This window comes from Dunckerocampus dactyliophorus, chromosome 18 (assembly GCF_027744805.1).
Source record: "Dunckerocampus dactyliophorus isolate RoL2022-P2 chromosome 18, RoL_Ddac_1.1, whole genome shotgun sequence".
Lineage (NCBI taxonomy): Eukaryota > Metazoa > Chordata > Actinopteri > Syngnathiformes > Syngnathidae > Dunckerocampus > Dunckerocampus dactyliophorus.
In genome coordinates this window covers 16,157,173-16,178,433 of record NC_072836.1, presented here as the reverse complement: position 1 = coordinate 16,178,433, position 21,261 = coordinate 16,157,173, and the positions used below count along the sequence as shown (strand labels likewise).

The following is a 21,261-nucleotide window of genomic DNA, read 5'->3' as shown; positions in this document are numbered from 1 at the left end:
ATTAAAGTTATAATTAAAGAAAAGGTCCGTGTTTATGACGACAGTGTCCGCAGACATGCCTCCGCTGAGCTCTGTCTTGCCTACAGGCTTATTTACAGTCGCTTCTTCCCGGCATTTGCGTCACCGGAGGGGCGTGATCGCCGAGAACGCCGGCCAATCAGAACGTCGCATCGCCCTGGCAGCGAGTGTGTGTCCATGCGTATATAAAAAGGCTCTATGAAGCCCCCAGAATACACCTCAACACGCAGCCACGCCGACACGTCGTCACAGGAGTGCCTGAAGTTTCTTTGACAGGACGAAATCACAGGAACCTTGTTGGACTTTCACTCTTTATTTTTGGTGGAGTGTTAGTTTCTGATGTTGGGACACTGTTATCAAGGCGATTCGGTGCAAGTTCTCTGCTGACTGTTGACATTTGTTGACACTGTTTCAATAAACAGCTGGTAAGCTTACTTTTCCGACTTTATGTCCACAAAGATGGAACAACCTTTTTATCATGATGACTCTTTTCTGTCGGCTTACGGCCACTCAGATGCAGCCATGCACGACTACAAGCTGCTAAAGCAGAATATGAATTTGAACTTGACAGAGCCCTATCGCAGCCTGAAATCGCAGCTGAGGGCCGACACAGACCTGTACCAGGGGGGGCAGCAGGACGTCGGGACCCTGAAGCTCGCGTCTCCGGAGCTGGAGAGGCTCATCATCCAAAACAGTAACGGTGTCATCACCACTCCCACCCCGGGGCAATACTTCTACAACAGGGGCATCACCGATGAGCAGGAGGGGTTCGCCGAGGGGTTCGTCAAAGCTCTGGATGAGCTGCACAAAATGAACCAGATGCCTCCCGCGAACGTCTCAGTCGGGGCCGGTGGAGTTACCACATGCCCGGCAGCGGCCTCTAGCGTCTTCGGCTCCGCACTGCAACCAGAACCTCCCATCTATACGACATTGAACGCGTATTGCCCGAACACCGGCCTCTCTTCTTCCGCCTCCAGCTACCCGACAGCCACCATCAGCTACCTGCCGCCCCACCAGCAGAACCACCCGCAGACCTCCACGCACGGCGCTTTCCAGAACCCCCACCCGGCGTCCGGGCTCCATCCGCAGCGGCTCGTCTCTCTCAAAGAGGAACCTCAAACCGTCCCGGACCTCTTGAGCAGCGACGGCTCGCCTCCCATGTCTCCCATCGACCTGGAGACCCAGGAGAGGATCAAGGCGGAGCGCAAGCGGCTGAGGAACCGACTGGCGGCGACCAAATGCCGGCGGCGCAAACTGGAGCGCATCGCCCGACTGGAGGAGAAAGTGAAAGTTCTGAAGAGCGACAACGCGGGCCTCTCCAACACTGCCTCGGTGCTCCGGGACCAGGTGGCTCAGCTCAAACAGAAGGTCCTCACCCATGTGAGCAGCGGCTGTCAGCTGATGCTTACAAGCAAGATGGAGGCATTCTAAAGACAGAGACTACTAAAAAGTGACTTTAAGGTGATGACACTGGAGTCATGTTGTGCATGGGCACCAACACAACAGCTCTTATGTATGTTGTGCAAAAGACTGATTGATTGGTACTTCCGGATGCTGGACACCCCTCAAAGAACCATTCAACACACTGAATCAGGGCAGCATTCAAATTGTGCAAACACTGAGAGAAAAGGCCCTTATTCTCTGGTTTACTAAGTGGCAGAAATGGGTATTACTATTTTATGTCTTTGTAGTTTTGCCATTGATGATATTGTCATCAAATGCTGCATATATTCTTTGTGTAAATTATTGTTTGTCCTGGTTGATCCAGGCAAACTAACCGTGTCCGATGTTTACAATGTCTTTTTTTTTATTATTATTATTTGTGATGTGTATTTAAGTAAAAAGTTTCAAAAACATGATGGCACCGACTTGTTGTTTCACTTCAAGAGACACATGCTTCAAGAAAAATGAAACCAACGGAAACCAACGGAGTACAACAACAACGACACGGAAATAAATGCACTCAGAATGGTGTTTTTATGGATTTATTTCTGGGTTGGTCGTTTGATAGGGGGTGGTAGCCTCAAAAGTGCTCTATTCATACACTTGACCTTTACAGTTTTGGAACATACCTGTACTTTTTTGCCACACGGAAAGGTTCAAACCTTAAGAGTAAACGTGAAGACTGTCAATGCCAAGTGAATCTATTTCACTAATGACTGAGCACAGGTAACAAACAACAGCAAATATAGTGGGGATCACAATTATAGCTGGTTTGAAATATGTGTCAAGGCTATTCTTTATTGGAGAAATCTCCAACTTCATGAAAGTGATGCTGTTTGGGTTAGCCCAAAAAGAACAGAGCAAAGTGCAATATAAATATTTCAACATTATAGAATATTGGGGTGGACAGCGTGGTGGCCTCACAGCCAGGTGGTTCCGGGTGTGAATCTCAGATGAACTTGTGTGGGTTTATTCCAATTTCCTCCCACAGTCCAAGCATCATTTATTTAATTGGAGAGTGTGAGTGTGAATGGATGGTTGTCTCGCTGTGCCCTGTGATTGACAGGCCACCAAAGTCAGCTCCCCGGTGAACCTGAACAGGGTAAGTGGTAAAGGAAAAATGAATGAATGAATGAATGGATACGCGGTTGACACTGCTGTGAACCACACGTGGTGTCCGGGGTACCAAACTGCAGATGAAGGGAAGTGACGGTGACTTTTAGGAATGTCGGGGCTCTTGAATGCACCACAGCACTTGGCAGGGCATCAGGCAGGAGTGGGCGTCTGGATCCTGCAGGAGCATCTGCGTGGATGCTTGGAGGAGTGCGCGCGGCCAAGGACAACAATGCTGGTACGAGTCAGTGCACAAAAATGCGTGACAAAAAAGCCGGCTCAAAGGGAAAACCCCGTGAATAAGCATTGCTAACAGAAAAAATAAACGGTTTCTTGTGTCTCGTCAGACAGCTTTGGGACCAAGGGCAAATGTAGGATTTGAACTTTTGGGAATCAGAATATTAATCATACAGTACTTCGTACATTAACAAGCAATGATGCTTTGCTATTGAAAGGGGTACATTGACTTTGAAGACTGTTTTGTTGAAGAAAATGAATAGAATAATGTAAATTCCTGCATGCAAAAATTTATTCATTCATTTTCTATGCCGCTTAATCCTCTTTAGGGTCACCGGAGTACGCTGGAGCCTATTCCAGCTGACTTTGGGCAAGAGGGAGGGATACATCCTGGACTGGTCGCCAGCCAATGGCAGGGCACATATAGACAAACAACCATTCACACTCACATTCATACCTATGGACAATTTAGAGTCACCAACTAATCTAACATGTATGTTTTTGGAATGTGGGAGGAAACCGGAGTACCCGGAGAAAACCCGCACACGCACGGGGAGAACATGCAAACTCCACGGAGAGATGCCCGACGGAGATTCGAACCCACATCTTTCAGATCTCCTGACTGTGTGGCCAACATGCTAACCGCTAGGCATATATTCTGCCTATTTCACCTGCTAAGATACTCGATACAGTATTACTTATATTACTTGTATTACTTATTTAAAATCCACCTAATTAGTCACTGTGGTGCCCATACTGTAAGTAATAATCACAGACTTCAATATAAGACGCCTTTTGTTTTTAAGTTTTAAAGATGACTCCGATGCACTTATAAGGCTGTTTCTGTGACAGCTGACAGCTGAAAGACGAGTTACTGCTAACTCACTGAGAGTATCTGCGTCATAAAGGTTGTACACATGAGAGGAGTGCCTAGTTTTATCATCAATCTGTTGCAATGGTGGGCCGTCAGGGCCAGCAATGCCTTCTCTGCTGGCCTAAACACTATCAAAAGCACTGATTTACATTTACAATGTGAATTCTAGTATTTGTTCCATAAAATTGTATGAATTCACTCTCAACAGCCTATTGTCTTCATTTCGTAGCATGTCTCTTGGTTGCACTGCTTCCAGTAGTGGATGTGTATTTTAGATTTTTTTATTGCCCAATCACATTTCATTTCTATGTGTTGTCATGTCAATTTCATCTGCTCAGGGCCTTCAGAATCAGTACTGCTGGCCCATGTCACTTAAACTATATTACCAATGGGGCTGGTTTTTTTCACCAATCAAATTTTAGATTCGCTTCGCAGGGCCAGCTAGCTAGGCTACAATAACGTCAGCATTTTTCTGTCCTCTGATCAGGGCTAAACTGTTTGACAAATAGTCTGTAGCGATCTGGAAAAGAGAATGTCTCTAAATAATCAAGCATCTGTGGTGAGTATGATGTTTTATTAGAAAAATACTAGGGCTGTCCAAAATAACGCGTTAACGGCAGTGACTAATTTATTTAATTAATTACAATTTTTACCGTAATTAATGCATGCGCATCATGTCAAGCCACACCTCTCTGTTACGGCGGCAGACGGAAGCACAGTGCAGTGTCGCCCCACAGTCACACAGAGTCTGCCGCTTTTTAATAACTTTAGTCTGACCTGAACACGTCAACAGCAGTGCAATTCCAACACCTCCAACTCATAAACACGTCTGTGTCCTCCTCGGAACGACACTTCCTCCTTGTCACCAGACCACCGTGAGGTGCGGTCACTGACACGCCGACAACCATATCACAATAATGTCTTTATTATTTGTGTGCGTGTGGTCTAAATAAACAGAAAGACAAATAAAAACAATAACTGGATATTCTTATCACTCACAAACGCAACTTTTACTGCAGAAGTACGATTTGCTGCATTTAAGTATGCTCGGAAATCCCAGAAAATACGCCGACACTCAAAACATAGGTATTCAACTGAAATTCCAGCACATGGTGTCTTTGAACGCAACCCGTCTGGGCTTGTAATATGTAGGCAAATACATTTTCAGACATGTGTGCTGTCTTTTCTTCTTCTCAGTTCATTCGGGGCCGTTAATACATCCAAATATATACATAATCGCATTCTATCATTTCATTTTTTGTTCATAAAATACAGTAAAAATCGGCATATTTCGCACATAGTTGCAAATGGTGATTAATCATGATTAATTCATTCGAAAATTGATTAATTTGATTAAAATTTGTCATCATTTCACAGCCCTATTAAATAGTAATTCTGAACTGCTCCAGATGATGCTGTAGTGTAGAGATTTGGAGTTGTCTGCGTTGCACTTGGCCACGTCCCTAATTTACAGGCAACTTCCGTCGAGGTACGTAACAGTCGACGTTACTAGCAGAATTGTAACTCGGGCGTATCGGCGACAATCTATTTGAAGATAAACAGTTAACCTACATTTGTGCTGTAGTAATAATAATATTCATCCCCCAAAACGTGAAATGCGTCTTTCTTTGCAATACCAACATTGTTATATTGCGTGTTGGTATATTACTGACGGTTTGCACGCCTGTGATGTGATAGCGGTGGCTTTGAGAGGTGGGTTAAGTCGATTAAGCCCCCACTGAAGGCCCAAGTACAAAATGCAAGCCCCGCCACTGTGTTTTGGTATTGTTCATTTGTTCAAATCCATCAGTATATCGACGTTTAATTTGACGTTGCACTGGTGGTAACTCAAAAGTAATATACTTTAAAATGACAGTAACTAGTAACATCAAATATATTACAATTTGGAAGTAGCTTTCCCACTGTACCTGTACTGTACCAAATGGTCAGTTTAGATAACGGCATGCACGGCACCTCTGTGCATTACCACCGCCGTGATGGGAGTGCAGGCATGAAAAGGGTGTGTTTCCCATGAATACCAACAGCAGGGATTCAAAATGAATCCTGTCTATGTTTTAGGGATGCTCACTCACTGGAAAATAATTGCAGCCAAAAAGTGTGTCAAAACAGCTTTGGTGACAGTTGGCCAAGAGAAGCTTTGAACATAAACTGACCCCAGGAAAACCGGAGGGGCATTTCTGTCCTATAAAACAATCTGTGGGAGGAAAGGGTCCACAAGGTTGGACTGGAAAAAAACAACCCTTTTCTTACAATCACTAAAAAGCATTAAAAACACACCAATAAGGAAGGCGACAGTAGTGTACCCGCTACTTGTTTTGGAGAGGACGCTTTAAGAACATATTTAAATATTCCCTTTCCATCAATAACAATTCTGTTATTTTTGTCATGCATGTGGAAACAGAGCGCCCACACCACTTCTCTTTATTTTCCCATTTTGGTCAAAAAAACATGTAAAGGAAGTGGACCACGTTGTCTTCTAAGTGACAAGTAGGTCACGTTGATTACACTCATAAAAATCTCTCCCTCCTCTCCCACTCGAAGTGAACGCTCAAATATCATCGCCATGGCGGAGTCTCCATTTACGCACACGACAGGCTTACATGATAATAATGTGCACTCGGAATAAGAAAAACAAGCCAATTAAAGCCTCGCTGGCGTTCCACACGCCTCGGCCCACAACCCACACTCGGTGTGTGGGGGAACATCTGTGATGTGAACAGTGACGTCTGAGGAGCTCTGGGTGGGTTTAGTTTCCCTCTCTGCAGGCCCCCATCCCTCCCACAGACACGAACGCCACTTTTACACAATCACTTAGAACCACAGACAGTATTCCTCCTACACAAGTGGAATCAGGCAGATATTGACTTCGGTCCTCTCAATTGCAGTTATAATTCCCCTGAAAATAAAATACTTTGTATTTGTTAAGGTTATGTAACGCATATTCACAAATTATTTTATGTGCTGCTGGTAAAATGGCTGCGGGGATGACGAGTGTTATTAACACACACGGCATAGTACTGGCATTTAACCAGTATATATAACGTATATAAAGTACCCACGTTTGAACGTGTTGCTGTATTTTTGCATAGTGGCCTACAAAATGAGCCTGTCTGGATTGCCTTCAGATGAATAGCTTTTGTGGGCGTACATTGCCATCTAGTGGACATATGTCTGTACTGCTGCTTTTTGAATCCAAAGACAAAAGTGGAAAAAATAGGTTATACTATCATGAGCATTCAAATCTATAGTGATAAACATAAAGAACTTACAGGTTGTAGAGATTCTCATAAAGGAGGTTGCCAGGTTGGAGCCGCTCTCTTGGGAAAACGAAACCTCTGGAAACATAATGAGGTTTAGTGCAAATACCGCAGCACAAGTAAATAAGTATAAAAAACAAGAGTAGATAACTACAAGCACAGACAAGTATTAACTAGCTAACTACTAACCTATATGGTATCGCATATATTTCAGTCAATTGTCGTAATTACTCATGAATGAACGCATCAACTTTCATGTTATTTAATCGTGTGTGGTGATTTACAGTCAGTGTACATTGTGGTTATATACATTGTTTCCGAACAGCGCCATAGATGCAAATTAACAGTCGTGCTTGTATCAAAAAAACTGCGAGAGAGGACACTACCCGCAAACTGCAGGTGCAGCGAGAAAAGGGAGTCCTTCGTGTCGGACATTTTCGTAATGCCTCCATTGGCTCGTTCGTTCCTTGTCATTTGTCAAGAGTCCCGTGACAGCCAATCAACTGCTTCCTTTTCTTCTTCTATCACAGTCCATGGTTCATGCTATAGTTCACAATTTATTGTCGCCACCTATCAGTTTGGAAGTGCACAGCGTAAAATCCTGATGAAGACGAACACTGACAAAAAAAGACTACTTTATGATACAGTATACTAATGCCAGTAAACAATTTAGGACTTCAGAATGTTTTTTTTAAAAACTTTTTGTTTAAATTTAAGGTAAAAAATCAACTTGTGCACAGTGTTAATTACTACATGCATATTTAGACTTATTGTCCTTTTTGTAATATGGTATATTGTAATTTATTTATAATAACAAAGAAGAAAGCATGCAAATGTCTTGAATTTTTTATTCACATTAGCTTGCGGTCACCTTTCAACAATTACATGCCGTACATTATATGTAATTTGTATATATGTTCTGAACTCCTCATTCTATGCCATTGTCTTTGAGCTGCACAATGCTCCCCAGTCTGAATGCTTACTTAATATAGTTGCTGAGTAGGCAACACTGCATAGCTGACGTCATGTTCTTCCTTTTGCGTCGAGCCTGAATCCACAGCGCCTCTGCTGGTTGCTGCCAAGTAGTGCAGTCTTTGCAAAGTGAGAGAACATTTAAGCGACTGTATGCAGCAGGTTCCTCCAGCTGCCTAGAGGGCGCCAACGTACTGCCGGCGTTACATCCCGCCTCTTCCTGCTTTGAGTACGTAAGCTACGCCGATATAACACAGGCGTGCACATTAGTTATGTTTGTTGTCAGGTAACACTGAAAGCACAGCCTATCGTAACAAAAACAGACTGCTTGTACGTGAATACTGATCATTTTTATGCACTTTAATTGGTAATAGTTGAAAATATAGACATTTTTTGTACAGTATGTTGGTTCCATAGCATGCAGTCTGGAGTGAGCTGCATTTAGTCCCTTTAATAACTTCTCTTAATAATATTTTCATTATTTTTGCAACGTCAGGGCTGTATCTTTGACACCGCATTTCATGGAAATACTGCAGGCTGTGGAAGACATTTAGACAGTTTTCTTTATTGGGAATGTAAAACAATAACACAGAAAAAACATCCATATTCAGGAACTTTTCCCTTTTTAAAAAACGTTCACATCTAATCTCACCTAAAAATGTTGCTCCTTAATGTAATTCTAATAAAACACGAGGACCAAGCTACCAGAACGGCAGTATCTAGCTTTTTTTCTGCGGATTTAGTCTACAGCTGATAAGCACAGCTTGCCTCTGAATATTAAACCTTCCTTCAGGTATTAAGCATATCTTTCCAGCGTCATTATCATACCAGATCCTTCCTGTCCCAAACAAAGCAGATACATTCATTTTAATCATTAAGGTCTCCTCTATGGCAAACACACTGCACAGGACGGCATCACAATAAGTTTGTCACACCTGACAACAGCACGGACTGACGTCACCTTGGCGATGGTGAAAAGAAGCCGGGTGTCAAAGTTCACAATGCAAACTGTGTCCGCTTACAAAGCTTTGATTTGACGAGCAACATTTATGGAGGTTTGTCTCATCATGCTTGAAATACGATAATGATAGCTGGCCAAGTTAGTAGTCGGAGGTTGAAACTCCACATGTTGTATAATCTAAACAGTTACTGTACCTCTAAATACATTTACAATTGCATCTCTCTACAAGCCACTTCCGCTGCCTTCCCCGTCATCCACTATGATGGAGCGCTTGCGCAGGACTGAGTTCCCCTTCCTGCTGCTCCTTGTTTGAGGGGGCAGCTTGGCCTGGCAGGGCGATGCATACGCAGGCAGGCCAGTCTTGGTGCTATCCAGCTCCTCTGGGTTGTCCTGCTGGGCTCGGAGGGCGGAGATGACATCTTTGTCGGAAGGACTCAGGGTGAGGCAGCCGCACGGGTGACCGCCGCCGATGCTGCCGTTGTCTCCGGCCTCTGCCGCCTCCTGAGACGCATCCTCCACTGTCATGAAGGCGTCACCCCACAGGCTCTCACACAGGTCTCGGCCATGCTGATACATCTGAGCACAATTATACAATTATGGGTTGGTTGCGACAAGGGGCGGGACAAAATATCACAATACAGTATGCGGGGATCTACTGCTAAAATGTCTAGGGTCATAAAAATGTCTATTTGTGACACATGGCTCATGACCTCCCCTCCAAACCCTCCTGCTAGCTTAATATAGATGTTGTACTCTGATTTTGGATCAACATTTACCATAAATGTGATTGTTATAATTATTAGATTAGATTCAGCTCCAAAACCCTCCCCTTCTCTTTTCAATTGCCACTGTTCACTCGCACACAATCCTAAATATGCCTCACACTTATTAAACGCATTTAAAGTTTACAGTGCTTCCGTGAGCAGACAAACATTTGTGTCCCACAAAGCACACAACTATGGTGCGTTCGAGGACCGGCGAATAAAGACTGAAATCCCAACGCTTGACAAAAAAACAGCAGTGAAACATAAAGACAGAAACATGTAAAAAGTCTGTGGTTTCTAACAGTGGTACAAGTATGCTGTGCATTATACCCATATTATCACGTATTTATCAATTATTACAGTCTTACTGCCGAAAAAACAGCCTATTTTCATCCATCCATCCATTTTCTATGCCGGCTATCCTAATTAGGGTTGCGGGGGTATGCTGGAGCCTATCCCAGCTGACTTCGGGAATGTGGGAGGAAACCGGAGTACCCTGAGAAAACCCACGCACGCACGGGGAGAACATGCAAACTCCACACAGAGATGCCCAACGGAGATCTCCTGACATGCTAACCGCTCGGCCACCGTGCGGATCAGCCTATTTTTTTTGGCCCATAAATCTGCAAATTTGTGGGGCTATCCCATTCTTCTTATCGCTGTAGGTATTGTATCAATACGCCAACATGGAGGTGATGCAGTGGAAAAAAGTCTTGTTTTGGACTCCACCCTAAAAAACTGCATGATAATGTTTGGCTAATTTCTTGTGTGCTTAAAATCGCCATCATTTTTCTCCTCGTTACGGCGTCCCCGTCCACAGTGTGGCGATCCAACGTCAACATAAATTTATTTAATTTATTATTCCATCATATTCTGAAACTAGATTTTCTGTATTTCCCAGTGAAACAGTAATCCAAGGAGTTATCCACAGCAGCTCTGAGAAGACGAGGCTTTGATACAAAGCAGAGTGGGGGTTTGCTTACAAACGAGCCTGTTTGAGAAAGATGAACAGAGGAGCAAGCTTTTTATGACAAATTCTGCTATTTTATCTGAAATTTGTTGTGTTTCCAACTGCTGGCGTTCGTGTTTCACCGAGTTGCTTGTCGCATTTTTGATGTGTCGTTTTTGTCGCCGTATTTTTTGTAAAAACCTGCAAAATGAAATGCTGTTTTTGGGAGTTGGTCTGTTATTGCACCCTGGCATAACACTTAAAGTGGCCGTATGCAACTTGCGCTATGAAGCCAAAAAATCTAAGAAGGGATTAAACGACACAAACATTTTGGTTCGGCCCAAATAAAATAATTGACGTTCATGGCTTCCACTCGTATAAACGTTCATGTGTACAAAAGCAGTCTAAGTGGCCCGCAAGCCAAAAAGTTTGTCCAACCCTGCTGCAGAATAAACAAATTAGTGAATTTCCACTGACACACACACACACACACACACACACACACACACTGTTTTAGCCCATGTTCTCTCCCTAGTGCTTCCCTAATAACCAGCCATTAGGATGTGCTACCCAGCCACATCGACTGCAGCTCATTTGCTCCCATTTTATCCCTCCAGTGTATCATTTTTATCCTCTTTCCAAAATGCTCATTTGTGGATCTTCCTTATTCTTCCTGGTTCCCTACAGCGCATTTGCACCTCGACGTCTGCTTCTTTCCATTGTGCTGTCTGCTGGGGGATTAAAACGGAGGCGCACAATGTATTTAGTGGGAACAGCAGTAATATGTTTAGCATTTTTGTAGGGCGAAGAGGATGTCGGCTCTTTCACTGTGTAACACGGCGCTCTGTGCCATATACACACACACACACACACACACACAAATATATGTGTGCTTCCTCAGGCTTACATCGCTTGCTGCCAGAGCTTATTTAGTGCAAGCAGACATTTCCCGGGGCTTTACCCTGTCCTTGACATCCTTTGCTTGTTCACTTCTGACCTTCTCCTGAAATCTGAAACACTGCAGTGACCGCGCAGGGCAGGAGAGCAAAGGGGTGCGGGGTTACAGACGCCGCACGAGCGCGCAGAACAGAGAGACAGAGGGCGAGAAACAGGACGGAGGGAAACCCAAAGAGAAAACATGCTGGAGCCTACCGATTTTTATGCAATATCGGGCCGATATTATCAGATATCCCCACATACAAATATATACAATCCATTTATCTTTCTGTACATTAAATACAGTAAAAATGGGCAGGTTTCAGATATGGTTGCTAATGGTGATTAATCAGGATTCATTCATTTAAAAACTGTGATTAATCTGATTAAAATTTGTAATCATTTGACAGTCGCAATAGTAATAAAAATGTTTTGTACATTATTAATACCATATTTTCCGGACTACAAGGGATTGTGTAGCTCTATAAGGGAGACCTTTTGGAGTGGCCTTTTATTGTGGCCAACCTAAGGCACATGTTATCTAATCAGCATCTGGATATGCCACAGCTGAGAGGTGAATGAATGCTCACCAAAACAAATTTGGAGAGATTTGTGAACAATATTTGAGAGACAGAGAGGCATTTGTTTTTTGGACACAGAAAAACATTTTTAATCTTTGAGTTCAGCTCATGAAAAATGGGAGCAAAAACAAGTGTTCTCATTTACACCACCGCATGCCAGCACCCATGAAAATAAACACAATGCTGCTTGTGTCAGTCAAAAACCGAGCCTTATCTTTGTAAAGGTAAAGTTTTTGACGCACTCATGTATTGGCTCTAACCTACATCTCGTATTTCTGGAAGATATAGCAAATGTTTGGTTCAAAAAGTGTAAATTCCCCACAGCACGGACACACACACGCACGTACACTCACCTGCTGATACTGAACACAGGTTCCAGTGCAGTTCTGTCCTCTGGGGTCTCTTGCCCAATTACGAGCACAGGTCAGGTCTGTCCTGCATGCGTCAAACCTGCAGAAGAAGTGATCGTTACATCGTTAATTGTCGTACTGGAATGTACTGTATGAATTTGAGAATTCTGCTGTATGAACTGACACTGACAAAATGATATCAGCGCAAGAATGGTAAAGAAATGAATTCACACTAACTGCTTTGAGAATACCCGTTGTCTATGTATGTACAGCAGGGGTGCCATTTGCAGCCCAGGGCAGCTTTTTTTTTTATTATTAGCCCGTGGCGCATTCTAAAAAGATAATTTAACAAGAAAACTGAAATAAAATAACAACAGAAAACATGGAAAAATCCACAGTCATTTTACAAGAATGATGTCAAAATAACAAGAGAAAAAAAATAACAAGAAAAAGCCATAATTTTATGAGAATGAGGTCGTGATGTTATGTGGAAAAATAACTTTGTTGAGTAGCGTAATGTTGAAATATTTAAGAAAGAAGACGATATTTCTATTTAAGTTAGAATATTATGAAAAATAACAACGATAAAGTGTTCATTTTTGGAAAATTCGGTTGCGGAAAAAAGTTCTAATGTTATGGGAATAAAGTCATAATTACCAGAAGAAGATTTACAAGAAGAAAGTTGAAATACTTGGAAAGACACAAACAGCAGAAATGGGAAAAAACAGCTGTAATTTTATGTAATAAAGTCAAATATATTAATATCGAAAGAGAAATAAACTTAACGAGAAATAAAATAAACTAAACTCATATTATGAGGGGAAAACATGCCATTTTAGTAGCACAGAGTTGAAATACATGTATTAAAGAGAAAATATGTTATTTTCTTTTAAATATTTCTTAAAAAGGCATAGTATTAAGAGAAACAAACAAAACAAAAAGTTGTAATTTTTGGAAAATTAAGGGGAAAAAAGTTCTAATATTATGGGAATAAAGTCATAATATTACGAGAAGAAAATTTACAAAGATTATTTAAGAAGAAAGTTGAAATATTTGGAAAATAATAAAAACATAACAGTAAAAATGGCAAAAAAAAAAGAGCAAAGAGTGACATTTACACTACGCTAATTCACCTACACCACAAGCTGAGATGCAGTTTTTTGTCAGTCTTGAGATACCTGTATATATGACTTCTTAGCATATATTTACATGTGTTGGTTTACAAAATATCAAAGAGGCCTTTGCATCCGTTCATTTTTCAGTATGTGGCCCTCGATGGAAAAGGACACCCCTGGTTTAGAGCTTGACATAGTAAAGAGAACTCAGCCTTTCATCCACACCTCATTCTCAGTTCATTTCCTTCTTTGCCTCAGTGACAGACAGTTTCAGCCTCCGTACCCTTTTTCTGCTTTTAGTTCATTTAATTTTATGATATTTTTAAATTTACTGATATTTTGTTATTACAAACATAGAAAAATAAGGCTCACAAACGTGCATTCTGTCTTGGCTGTATGGGTTTAAATCAAGCTAAACTTGGTTGTGTGACAAGCCAGACAATTTTGGCTTCAGCAAAGAACGGCAGCGCCGCTTTCATTTGTGTATCTTTTTGGATATGTATTTGTTTAGTTTCTAATTTAACTTGCTTGGCTGCTACACTGGCTGGTAATCCCCCTCTTGACGGCGGCATTTAGGTTCCGGCAAGCTCAGTAATATGCTTGGCAGTCTCACCAATCACGACAGAAGCTGTGGCAGAGCGGCACGGCCTGGATGGAGGAGTGCAGATGGGGATGAGGCCAGCGGGCAGCATCTGGGGAGCACCGGTAGAAGCACGACACACGCTTCAGGAAGCCTTCACACCTGAGGGCGGGAGAGGGGTGCCGTCATTTGGAATGTGACGATACTAAGCATTTGTGTTGGCATTACCCTGGCATGTTCTGATGCCACATAAGAAGCAGCGATCCAGCAGATGGCACTTTTTTCTCTCTTTAAAGTGTGCATCGTATAATGGAACCTCTAAAGTTAGATGCCACTGAATTGAACACAAATGTAGCCCTAAAATGACACCAAACTCCAGACATGCAAGATGTAACAAAGCTTATAAGACGTCAGTTCAGCAAGCGTCAAAAAGATTTTGATTTGCCTTTTTGAGGCTTTTTTTTTTTTGCAACAAATTGTACTTCATGTGAGCGAGAGCTCAGTTCAGGACGCATCAAATGACTGTCAATGTCTTTGCTTTTTCTTTGGCTTGTTTCTACAGAGGAACGCTATAGGCTGACGGTTACATGAATTCAAAGCATCAAAACACCAGTCAAAATGAAGGTAGCGTGTGCAACGAACCCCCACCACTTTTCTCTATCACGCTTTTTCCAAAATACATTCATGAATAAATCATCACTGTTTCGTGGCTGAATACGGCCTGTTATTAGTCCAAAACTATATGTATTTAAGCAAATATACATACTAATGGGCTAAATAAGCATTTTAAAGCATAAAATGGCTAAATGAACTAAAATACAAATACTATATAATAAGGCATTCAAAGAATGAACAAAAAGGAACTCTACCAAAGCTAACGTGTGAGGCTATTTTATGCCATATTTTTTCTTATTTTCTATTATGTCTATTTTATTGGGTAATACAAGTGTAGAGGTGACTATGATGTTGTTATTTCATGTCTAGAGGGCTCTAATAATGTTAAAAATCGGATTTAGAAGGTCGTAAACAGGTTTTCTATGCTGTAACTATGAAAATATTCCATTTATACATAAGGCGTCTATCATGGTCGGGTCTGGGACATTTAACTGCGATAGGGATCACTGTCATGTTGTTTTTAGGTTTCACTATGGTTAACTCCTTTTTACACTTGTGATAATGAAGCCATGAAGTTGTGAGGTCTGATTTTTTCGAGGAGGCATTTTTGTGGCGCAAATGTATTGCACTTGTGAACGCATATTGTTTTGAGAAGCCAACGTCTTTACTTATGTGGCCCCACCAACTAACCGGAACTATGTTCCTCATCACCAAAATACAAACTATCCCTTTAAAAATCTTAAAACAAATAATCCTGAATTGCAAATCTTCACACAGCAAGACCACATGGTTTTAAAATGGATTTATTCATTACCAGACATAGATTTTACACTAATGACCCTTAATCAGAGGTTGACATGGGATTGTTCTGAAAATTCATGTGCAGTTATCCCTCATTCATCCCGGTTAATTCGTCCACAGTAGGATTCCTTATTTATAAATTGAATATTGCCGCATAGAAAACCTGCTGACGACCTTTTAACACTATTAGAGTCGTCTAGACGATAAATAACACCCATATATTACGTATTACCCAATATAGTAGACATAATAAGAGTAAATAGGACATAATATAGACTCACACATGTTAGCATTTGGAGAGTTTCTTGTTGTTCCCTTTTTTTTTCTTTTTTTTTTACTTCCGGGACAGTTTGCGGTGGCTAATAGTAGCGTTCCTATAGAGTCACAGTCTGGCGACCAATAAGAGTGCTCAATTCCAACACAGAACACAGTTCGCTCACACACTTGTCACCTCCTCGCTCTCTCTCACACACCAACAACACTTCCTCCTTATCCACCAGTAACATTAACAGCGAGGGGCGTTCAAGAACATCAGAATTTAGAACGTCAACATTACAACACTAACAGGTCGTTACAGTAACATTGATCCTAGTGACCAGTGTAGAATACTATCAGTGCGTTATGTCTTCATTTAGTCATTCATGCTCGAACATGTTTAAATAAGATTAAAAAAATATATATACATACAATTTGCCGAAACATCCATGTTTTTGGACTAATAATAGGCTGTATTCTACGGAGCCCCGGAGGGGACATGTGAAAAAACATGCGATGTGTAAAAAAAAACATTAAACCACAAAACAGTGACGTTTTATTAGTGTTTGTTAGTGATTATTCTTAGTGTGTGTCTGAATTCCTATTTGGCTGGCTTACGCTCACATATGCCAATTATTTTAATTGACCTATGGGGGCACAAATTATGCTGTCTAGCAAAACAAAAAGCCCAGGCAGGCATGTGATTGGACCAAAAAAGACTGAGCCAGTCTGTCTAGCTACAGGGCTCTGTCAGCTAGCTACATTTCTGTACTGTAAATGACTGGTTCCTTGTATGGTTTGCCTTTTCAATATCTGTCAAAAAGCATAGAACTGAATAGAGCATTTTTAGTATGCAGCCTGCTTAATATTTCAGTGTTTCCCAGTGTTTATTCATTTCAAATAAACATTGGACCAACACAAATTGATTCGGCGCTACCTGCTCGTCCTTGTGCACAAACACATTAGGAGTGTGTGTAACTCCGCTTGGTAACATACCTCATACGCACCTGAATAAGACGATGTCACAGGTGGGATCAGTGTTGCCAACTTAGTGACATTTGTTGCTTTATTTCGCAAGTAATCAGAAGCCTTGAAATACACTTTGACTAACAATAAATCTAGTGAAGAGACTTTTGGAGACTACAACCGAGAGGCTCTCAAACAGGTGGGATTGGGGGTGGGACTTAAAAGGTTTAGAGTAGCAAAGGTGGCAGCGTCAGAGGAAGTTATGCATCAGTTTCACTTTTGCATCTCATAGCACACAAATGTGGAGCGTTCAAGGACCAGCGAACAAAGTGCGTAGTCTTAATGATGACATAAAACATTACCAACAAAAAAAAATACGTAAACATGTAAAAATTGTCTTTTTAACAGAGACTCCGACAGCAAAGCATGTACGGCTCTTCTCAACGATCAAGGGTGCTTCTGCGAGACCCTCCCCCGTCTCAATGCACACACAGGCGGCTCCATCTTGGTTGTGACATTAAAAAACGCGACTCAAGAAAGTTAATTTGGATGTGCAGTCGTCTCTCACCCTATTGCGATGTTTCAAAAATGTATTAATTAATTAATGATTGCTGTTTCGTGGTTGACTATTATTAGTCAAAAAAGACTGAAAGACAAAGGTACAGTATATGTAGTATTCTGGCCACTAGGCGTCAGTAATGTTCAATTATTGAGACATGACACAAGATTACCGTCACACTGCATGAATTCAGCCATGGCATGTTAGAGTGAAAAGAAGTTCTCCTCCCATTCTGTGTGGAAGTGGTAAGTTTTGGCGTCTTTGTCCATCCTCCCACTCTGTTTTGAACCCTTTCTTAAGTTAGTAAATAAATTGCAGGCTAACTAGTTAGCTAACTAGCTTTCTAATGGTTAAATCTATGGTCGTCTCTTGTGTCCCTGCAGTGATCCCGTAGCCTGCGCATTACAGTTGAGCAATGTGGTGTAAATATAATAGGAATGTAAAGGTGACTACAGGGTGTTATTTAATGTCTACAGGGCTCTAATAATGGTAAAAAGTGTATTTAGAAAGTCAGAAACAGGTTTTCTATGCTCTAACCACGAAAATGTTCCATTTATTATTACTGAATCCCACTTTGCAGAAATTCACTTATTGCGGTCGGGTCTGGAACCAGTTAATCGCGATACACGGGGGATGACTACTGTATAACTCTAACCATATTTGTTGTGCGTTTCATGTTTTTATTCACTTTTTGTCCCCCACGCTAATCCTCTCTCCCACAGTGTCCATTACACTTACATGCAAATGCATTATGGCCATTTATGTCATTACATCAACGTCCCCTTCCCCCAGCCCACTTCCGCTACAAATAGATTGCAGTCCTGTGGGAAACCGTGTCGTTTATTTTGTCATATACAAATGCCACCGTGTATTGCATTATTACTGGAAGCTTACGCAGAGCTGAGCGGCCCACACTTGTCCCATGGTTCATTCTGATTGCTGGCAGAGGGAGCATGGGAAATGTCTTGGATGTGTTCCTGTGTGCAGCAGCTATCTGTCAACCAACAAGGACACACAGCCATCTGTCAGTCAAGGTGTCATTGCGGTGTCAAATTAATGTTTCTAATGATGCAAGCAAGCAGTCACTCACTGTCTGCATAGAGCGAACACTCCTTCAGATGAGGCTCTGGGCTCGGCACGGCCTTGTGCTTGCCATCTTGAAGACACACCCCCTCCGAACTGATTCCACCAATCAGCGCAGTTGTCCAATATGCACATATCAACAGAATAGCGTGCGGGGAGACGATCATGTCTACAATGGAGTTCAATGCATTAGACAGCAGCACACATGTTGCATGTACGTACTGTATGTATACTGTACACTACTTGCGACACAATCCCTGAATATGTCTCTCACACTTGTTAAATTTAAACTATAAAATGTATAGATATTCACCACTAATGAATGATAATGTAAGATGATTGATGAACAGATGGAATCCCAGTCACGGTGTAGCCTTTAGCCTGGTTGTCAAGTTCGTGCAAGAGGCTAGCAGGCTGGAGAAGATGTTTCTCCAACTCCGTCTACAGAATCCGCACTGCTTGTCTGTTGTAATTTCAGTAACGATTTATGTTAACATATTAATTTGTGGGCACCTCGCTGCAAGCTGACTGTGGAAGGCAGTGCTTTGATCGCCAAACAGACTATGGTACATTCAAGGACCGCCGAACAAAGTGCGAAATCTCAATGCATGATGAAAAAACATTATCAGTGAAGCATAAAGAGATAAACATGTAAAAATTGTGTATTTTGGCAGTGTTATCACTTATTTTTATTCATATTATTAATTGTATTATTTTTTATTTATATAAATTATTATTAACTTATGGTGAATGTGTTTTCTGCAGAAGAATTTTCGACCAAAAATCTGCAAATTTGTGAACGTTGTGGGGGCGCCACTGTGCAACTAATACAAATGTGCATTTAAGTCATTCAGTACCAAAGACGTAGTTGTACATTTTTATAATCCCGAACGGCCGATCCCAACAAAACATTTTTGTGCGAGAGGCATAAAGAGGTGATGACGCAACACTCCACTAATGCACTCAGTTTCAGAGCACTTTTTTACGCCATAAAAACGGCCACAAGGTGGCAGAAGGGCACTTGATAAGAGCTCGGCAGGAATCATGTGAACAGACGAATCACACTTGACAGGAAGGAGGAAGTGAGAGAGCGTGGAGGACTGTAGCGTGCAGAAGGTTACGCATTGTCGGGAAATTTTAATGCATGCACATGCACACACATAATTCAGTTCCAAATGTGAAAATTGTAAATAGTTCATGGTGTTATATTTCTACATAAATTGTTATTTTTGATGTAAAACAGACCCTTTTTTGTTTTTTTTTATGTTGGTATAGTTGTTTAGATATTTGAGCTGTCACAAAAGCAAAAAATATTTGTGTCAAAGTGAAAGTTGTGCTTGAAGTGTATCTTTTCACAAAAAGCTGTTTTCTCCCTTTTTTAGTGGGGAACTGATATTTTCCTGAAACTTATCTATGTTCTACTGCAGATGACTAAAGAACAAAAAAAGGTAGAAACAAACTTTTTTTTTCTGATGAAAGATGGGAGTCTAATCTTTCTTTTGGTAGGGTCCATGTTTATATACCCATAGAACACATTATTTTGTGTGCCTTTAAAGCTCAGTCAAAATAGTAAAAAATAGTACCAGTACTGAAGGGGTTGTCTTTTGGAAAATGACTGGGATTGAATGAGTTAATGTGGACTGTAATGCTTTTTTTTACACTGTTATAGAAAAGTTTTCCATGTTATTTTGCACAAACCTAATAAGTAATGTTGAATTGTCTAAAAGCGGTTCCTCCTGTCCACCCAAACTGAGAAGCTCAGCAGGCTGTGTCCTCTGCGTGTGGTGACCTACTATCAGGGTGAGCCTAATTAGGTGGGACTGAGACACCATGCTCAGATGGATGACATGCGTACTTGTGTAATCTGACAAGCTGCTGCACCCATGTGTAGGCTGCATAACCCGAATTAAACAATTATCTGCTGGCAGCATGACCTCAGGGCAGGTCTGAGGCAAAGATAAACAGTTAAAAAGGTAAAAAGGCTGTAAGATGAATTACACTTCAACGTAAAATAAAGCTACGACCCCACCGCAATGTGGGCAATGGTTATTGTATGTGGTCAAACACCCACAGCTGATTTGTAACAAATATGCTTGATATTTTAATCTAAAACCTCACTTTAATGAGTAAAATGTTGTGCAGAAATCTGTCTAAATGATTTTTTAAGATTAACTTTGGTGGCCCAAAAGTTATCCATGATACAGCCATATAAAGACAATATACAAATAAAGTGTATTCCATCATAAGGTGTCTCCAATGCACATTAAGCCATATTTAAGAAAGATGTGTTAAAAAACACCCACAAAAGACAAAAAACAAAAAATGGTTAAAATGCCAAAAATACAAATTCTTTGAATTTGTATTGTCAGAATATTGGTAGTGGTTCTGAATATTTAAAAGGATGTATTTACCTGTAGTTAGGCTTTAATGGATCAGTTTCCTCAGTTTTTCCTCCAGCAAGCAGTTTGCAGTGAACGATGCTCCAGTCTCCTCCCCTTGTGCTGGCTGGAATCTCTGCTGCCTGCCTGGGGCCGCTTCTTGATTGTGTCTGGTTTATATGAAGGACATTTCGCTCCCATCCACTCGGTAACTCAGCCCCCCCTTCCTGCTCTATGCTCTCTCTCTCTTTCTTTCTCCTGCACAAGCAGAGGAACGACTTGGCTCTCTCTCTGTTAATCTACCAATAAAGACATTTGCCAAATCCACAGTCAGTGACAGTCTTATTTTTGCAAATCCAAACATATATTTCTCAAAATTGACTTCAAGACCAAACATCCATAGGACCATTCACATGTTCAGTATGTTCTGTCC

General features: G+C 41.4%; 2 protein-coding genes and 1 long non-coding RNA gene across 4 annotated transcripts; 1 reads left to right on the top strand and 2 right to left on the bottom strand.

Moving 5' to 3' along the window:
* Positions 1-244: 244 nt before the first annotated feature.
* On the top strand, positions 245-1,877 carry junbb (JunB proto-oncogene, AP-1 transcription factor subunit b). Of its 2 annotated transcripts, XM_054759180.1 has the most exons (2): positions 245-443; positions 533-1,877. In XM_054759180.1, the coding sequence occupies exon 2, from the start codon at positions 541-543 to the stop codon at positions 1,447-1,449; it is 909 nt and encodes a 302-aa protein (XP_054615155.1). In that variant the 5' UTR covers positions 245-443; positions 533-540; the 3' UTR covers positions 1,450-1,877. The 2 variants fall into 2 exon arrangements, with proteins under 2 accessions (XP_054615155.1, XP_054615154.1); XM_054759179.1 differs by having other exon boundaries at positions 245-1,877.
* Positions 1,878-2,005: 128 nt separating this feature from the next.
* LOC129170978 (uncharacterized) lies at positions 2,006-7,429 on the bottom strand. Its single transcript, XR_008566721.1, has 3 exons — positions 7,350-7,429; positions 6,976-7,041; positions 2,006-2,554 (listed from the first exon to the last, which is right to left on the bottom strand). It is a non-coding gene; the product is annotated as an uncharacterized LOC129170978 (long non-coding RNA).
* Positions 7,430-8,480: 1,051 nt separating this feature from the next.
* Positions 8,481-21,011, bottom strand: rtbdn (retbindin). Its single transcript, XM_054759182.1, has 6 exons — positions 20,862-21,011; positions 18,458-18,619; positions 18,262-18,361; positions 14,205-14,333; positions 12,480-12,576; positions 8,481-9,472 (listed from the first exon to the last, which is right to left on the bottom strand). The coding sequence occupies exons 2-6, from the start codon at positions 18,615-18,617 to the stop codon at positions 9,119-9,121; spliced, it is 840 nt and encodes a 279-aa protein (XP_054615157.1). The 5' UTR covers positions 18,618-18,619; positions 20,862-21,011; the 3' UTR covers positions 8,481-9,118.
* Between the last annotated feature and the right edge of the window lie 250 nt (positions 21,012-21,261).

Excerpts from the sequence above, each read along its gene's own strand:
- junbb (XM_054759179.1), top strand. The coding sequence starts at position 466 with ATGTCCACAAAGATGGAACAACCTTTTTATCATGATGACTCTTTTCTG.
- rtbdn (XM_054759182.1), bottom strand. The coding sequence starts at position 18,617 with ATGATCGTCTCCCCGCACGCTATTCTGTTGATATGTGCATATTGGACA. Across the intron at positions 14,334-18,261 it reads TGTGGGCCGCTCAGCTCTGC|GTGTGAAGGCTTCCTGAAGC; the intron begins GTAAGCTTCCAG and ends TCCCGCCCTCAG. Across the intron at positions 9,473-12,479 it reads CCTGTGTTCAGTATCAGCAG|ATGTATCAGCATGGCCGAGA; the intron begins GTGAGTGTACGT and ends AATTGTGCTCAG.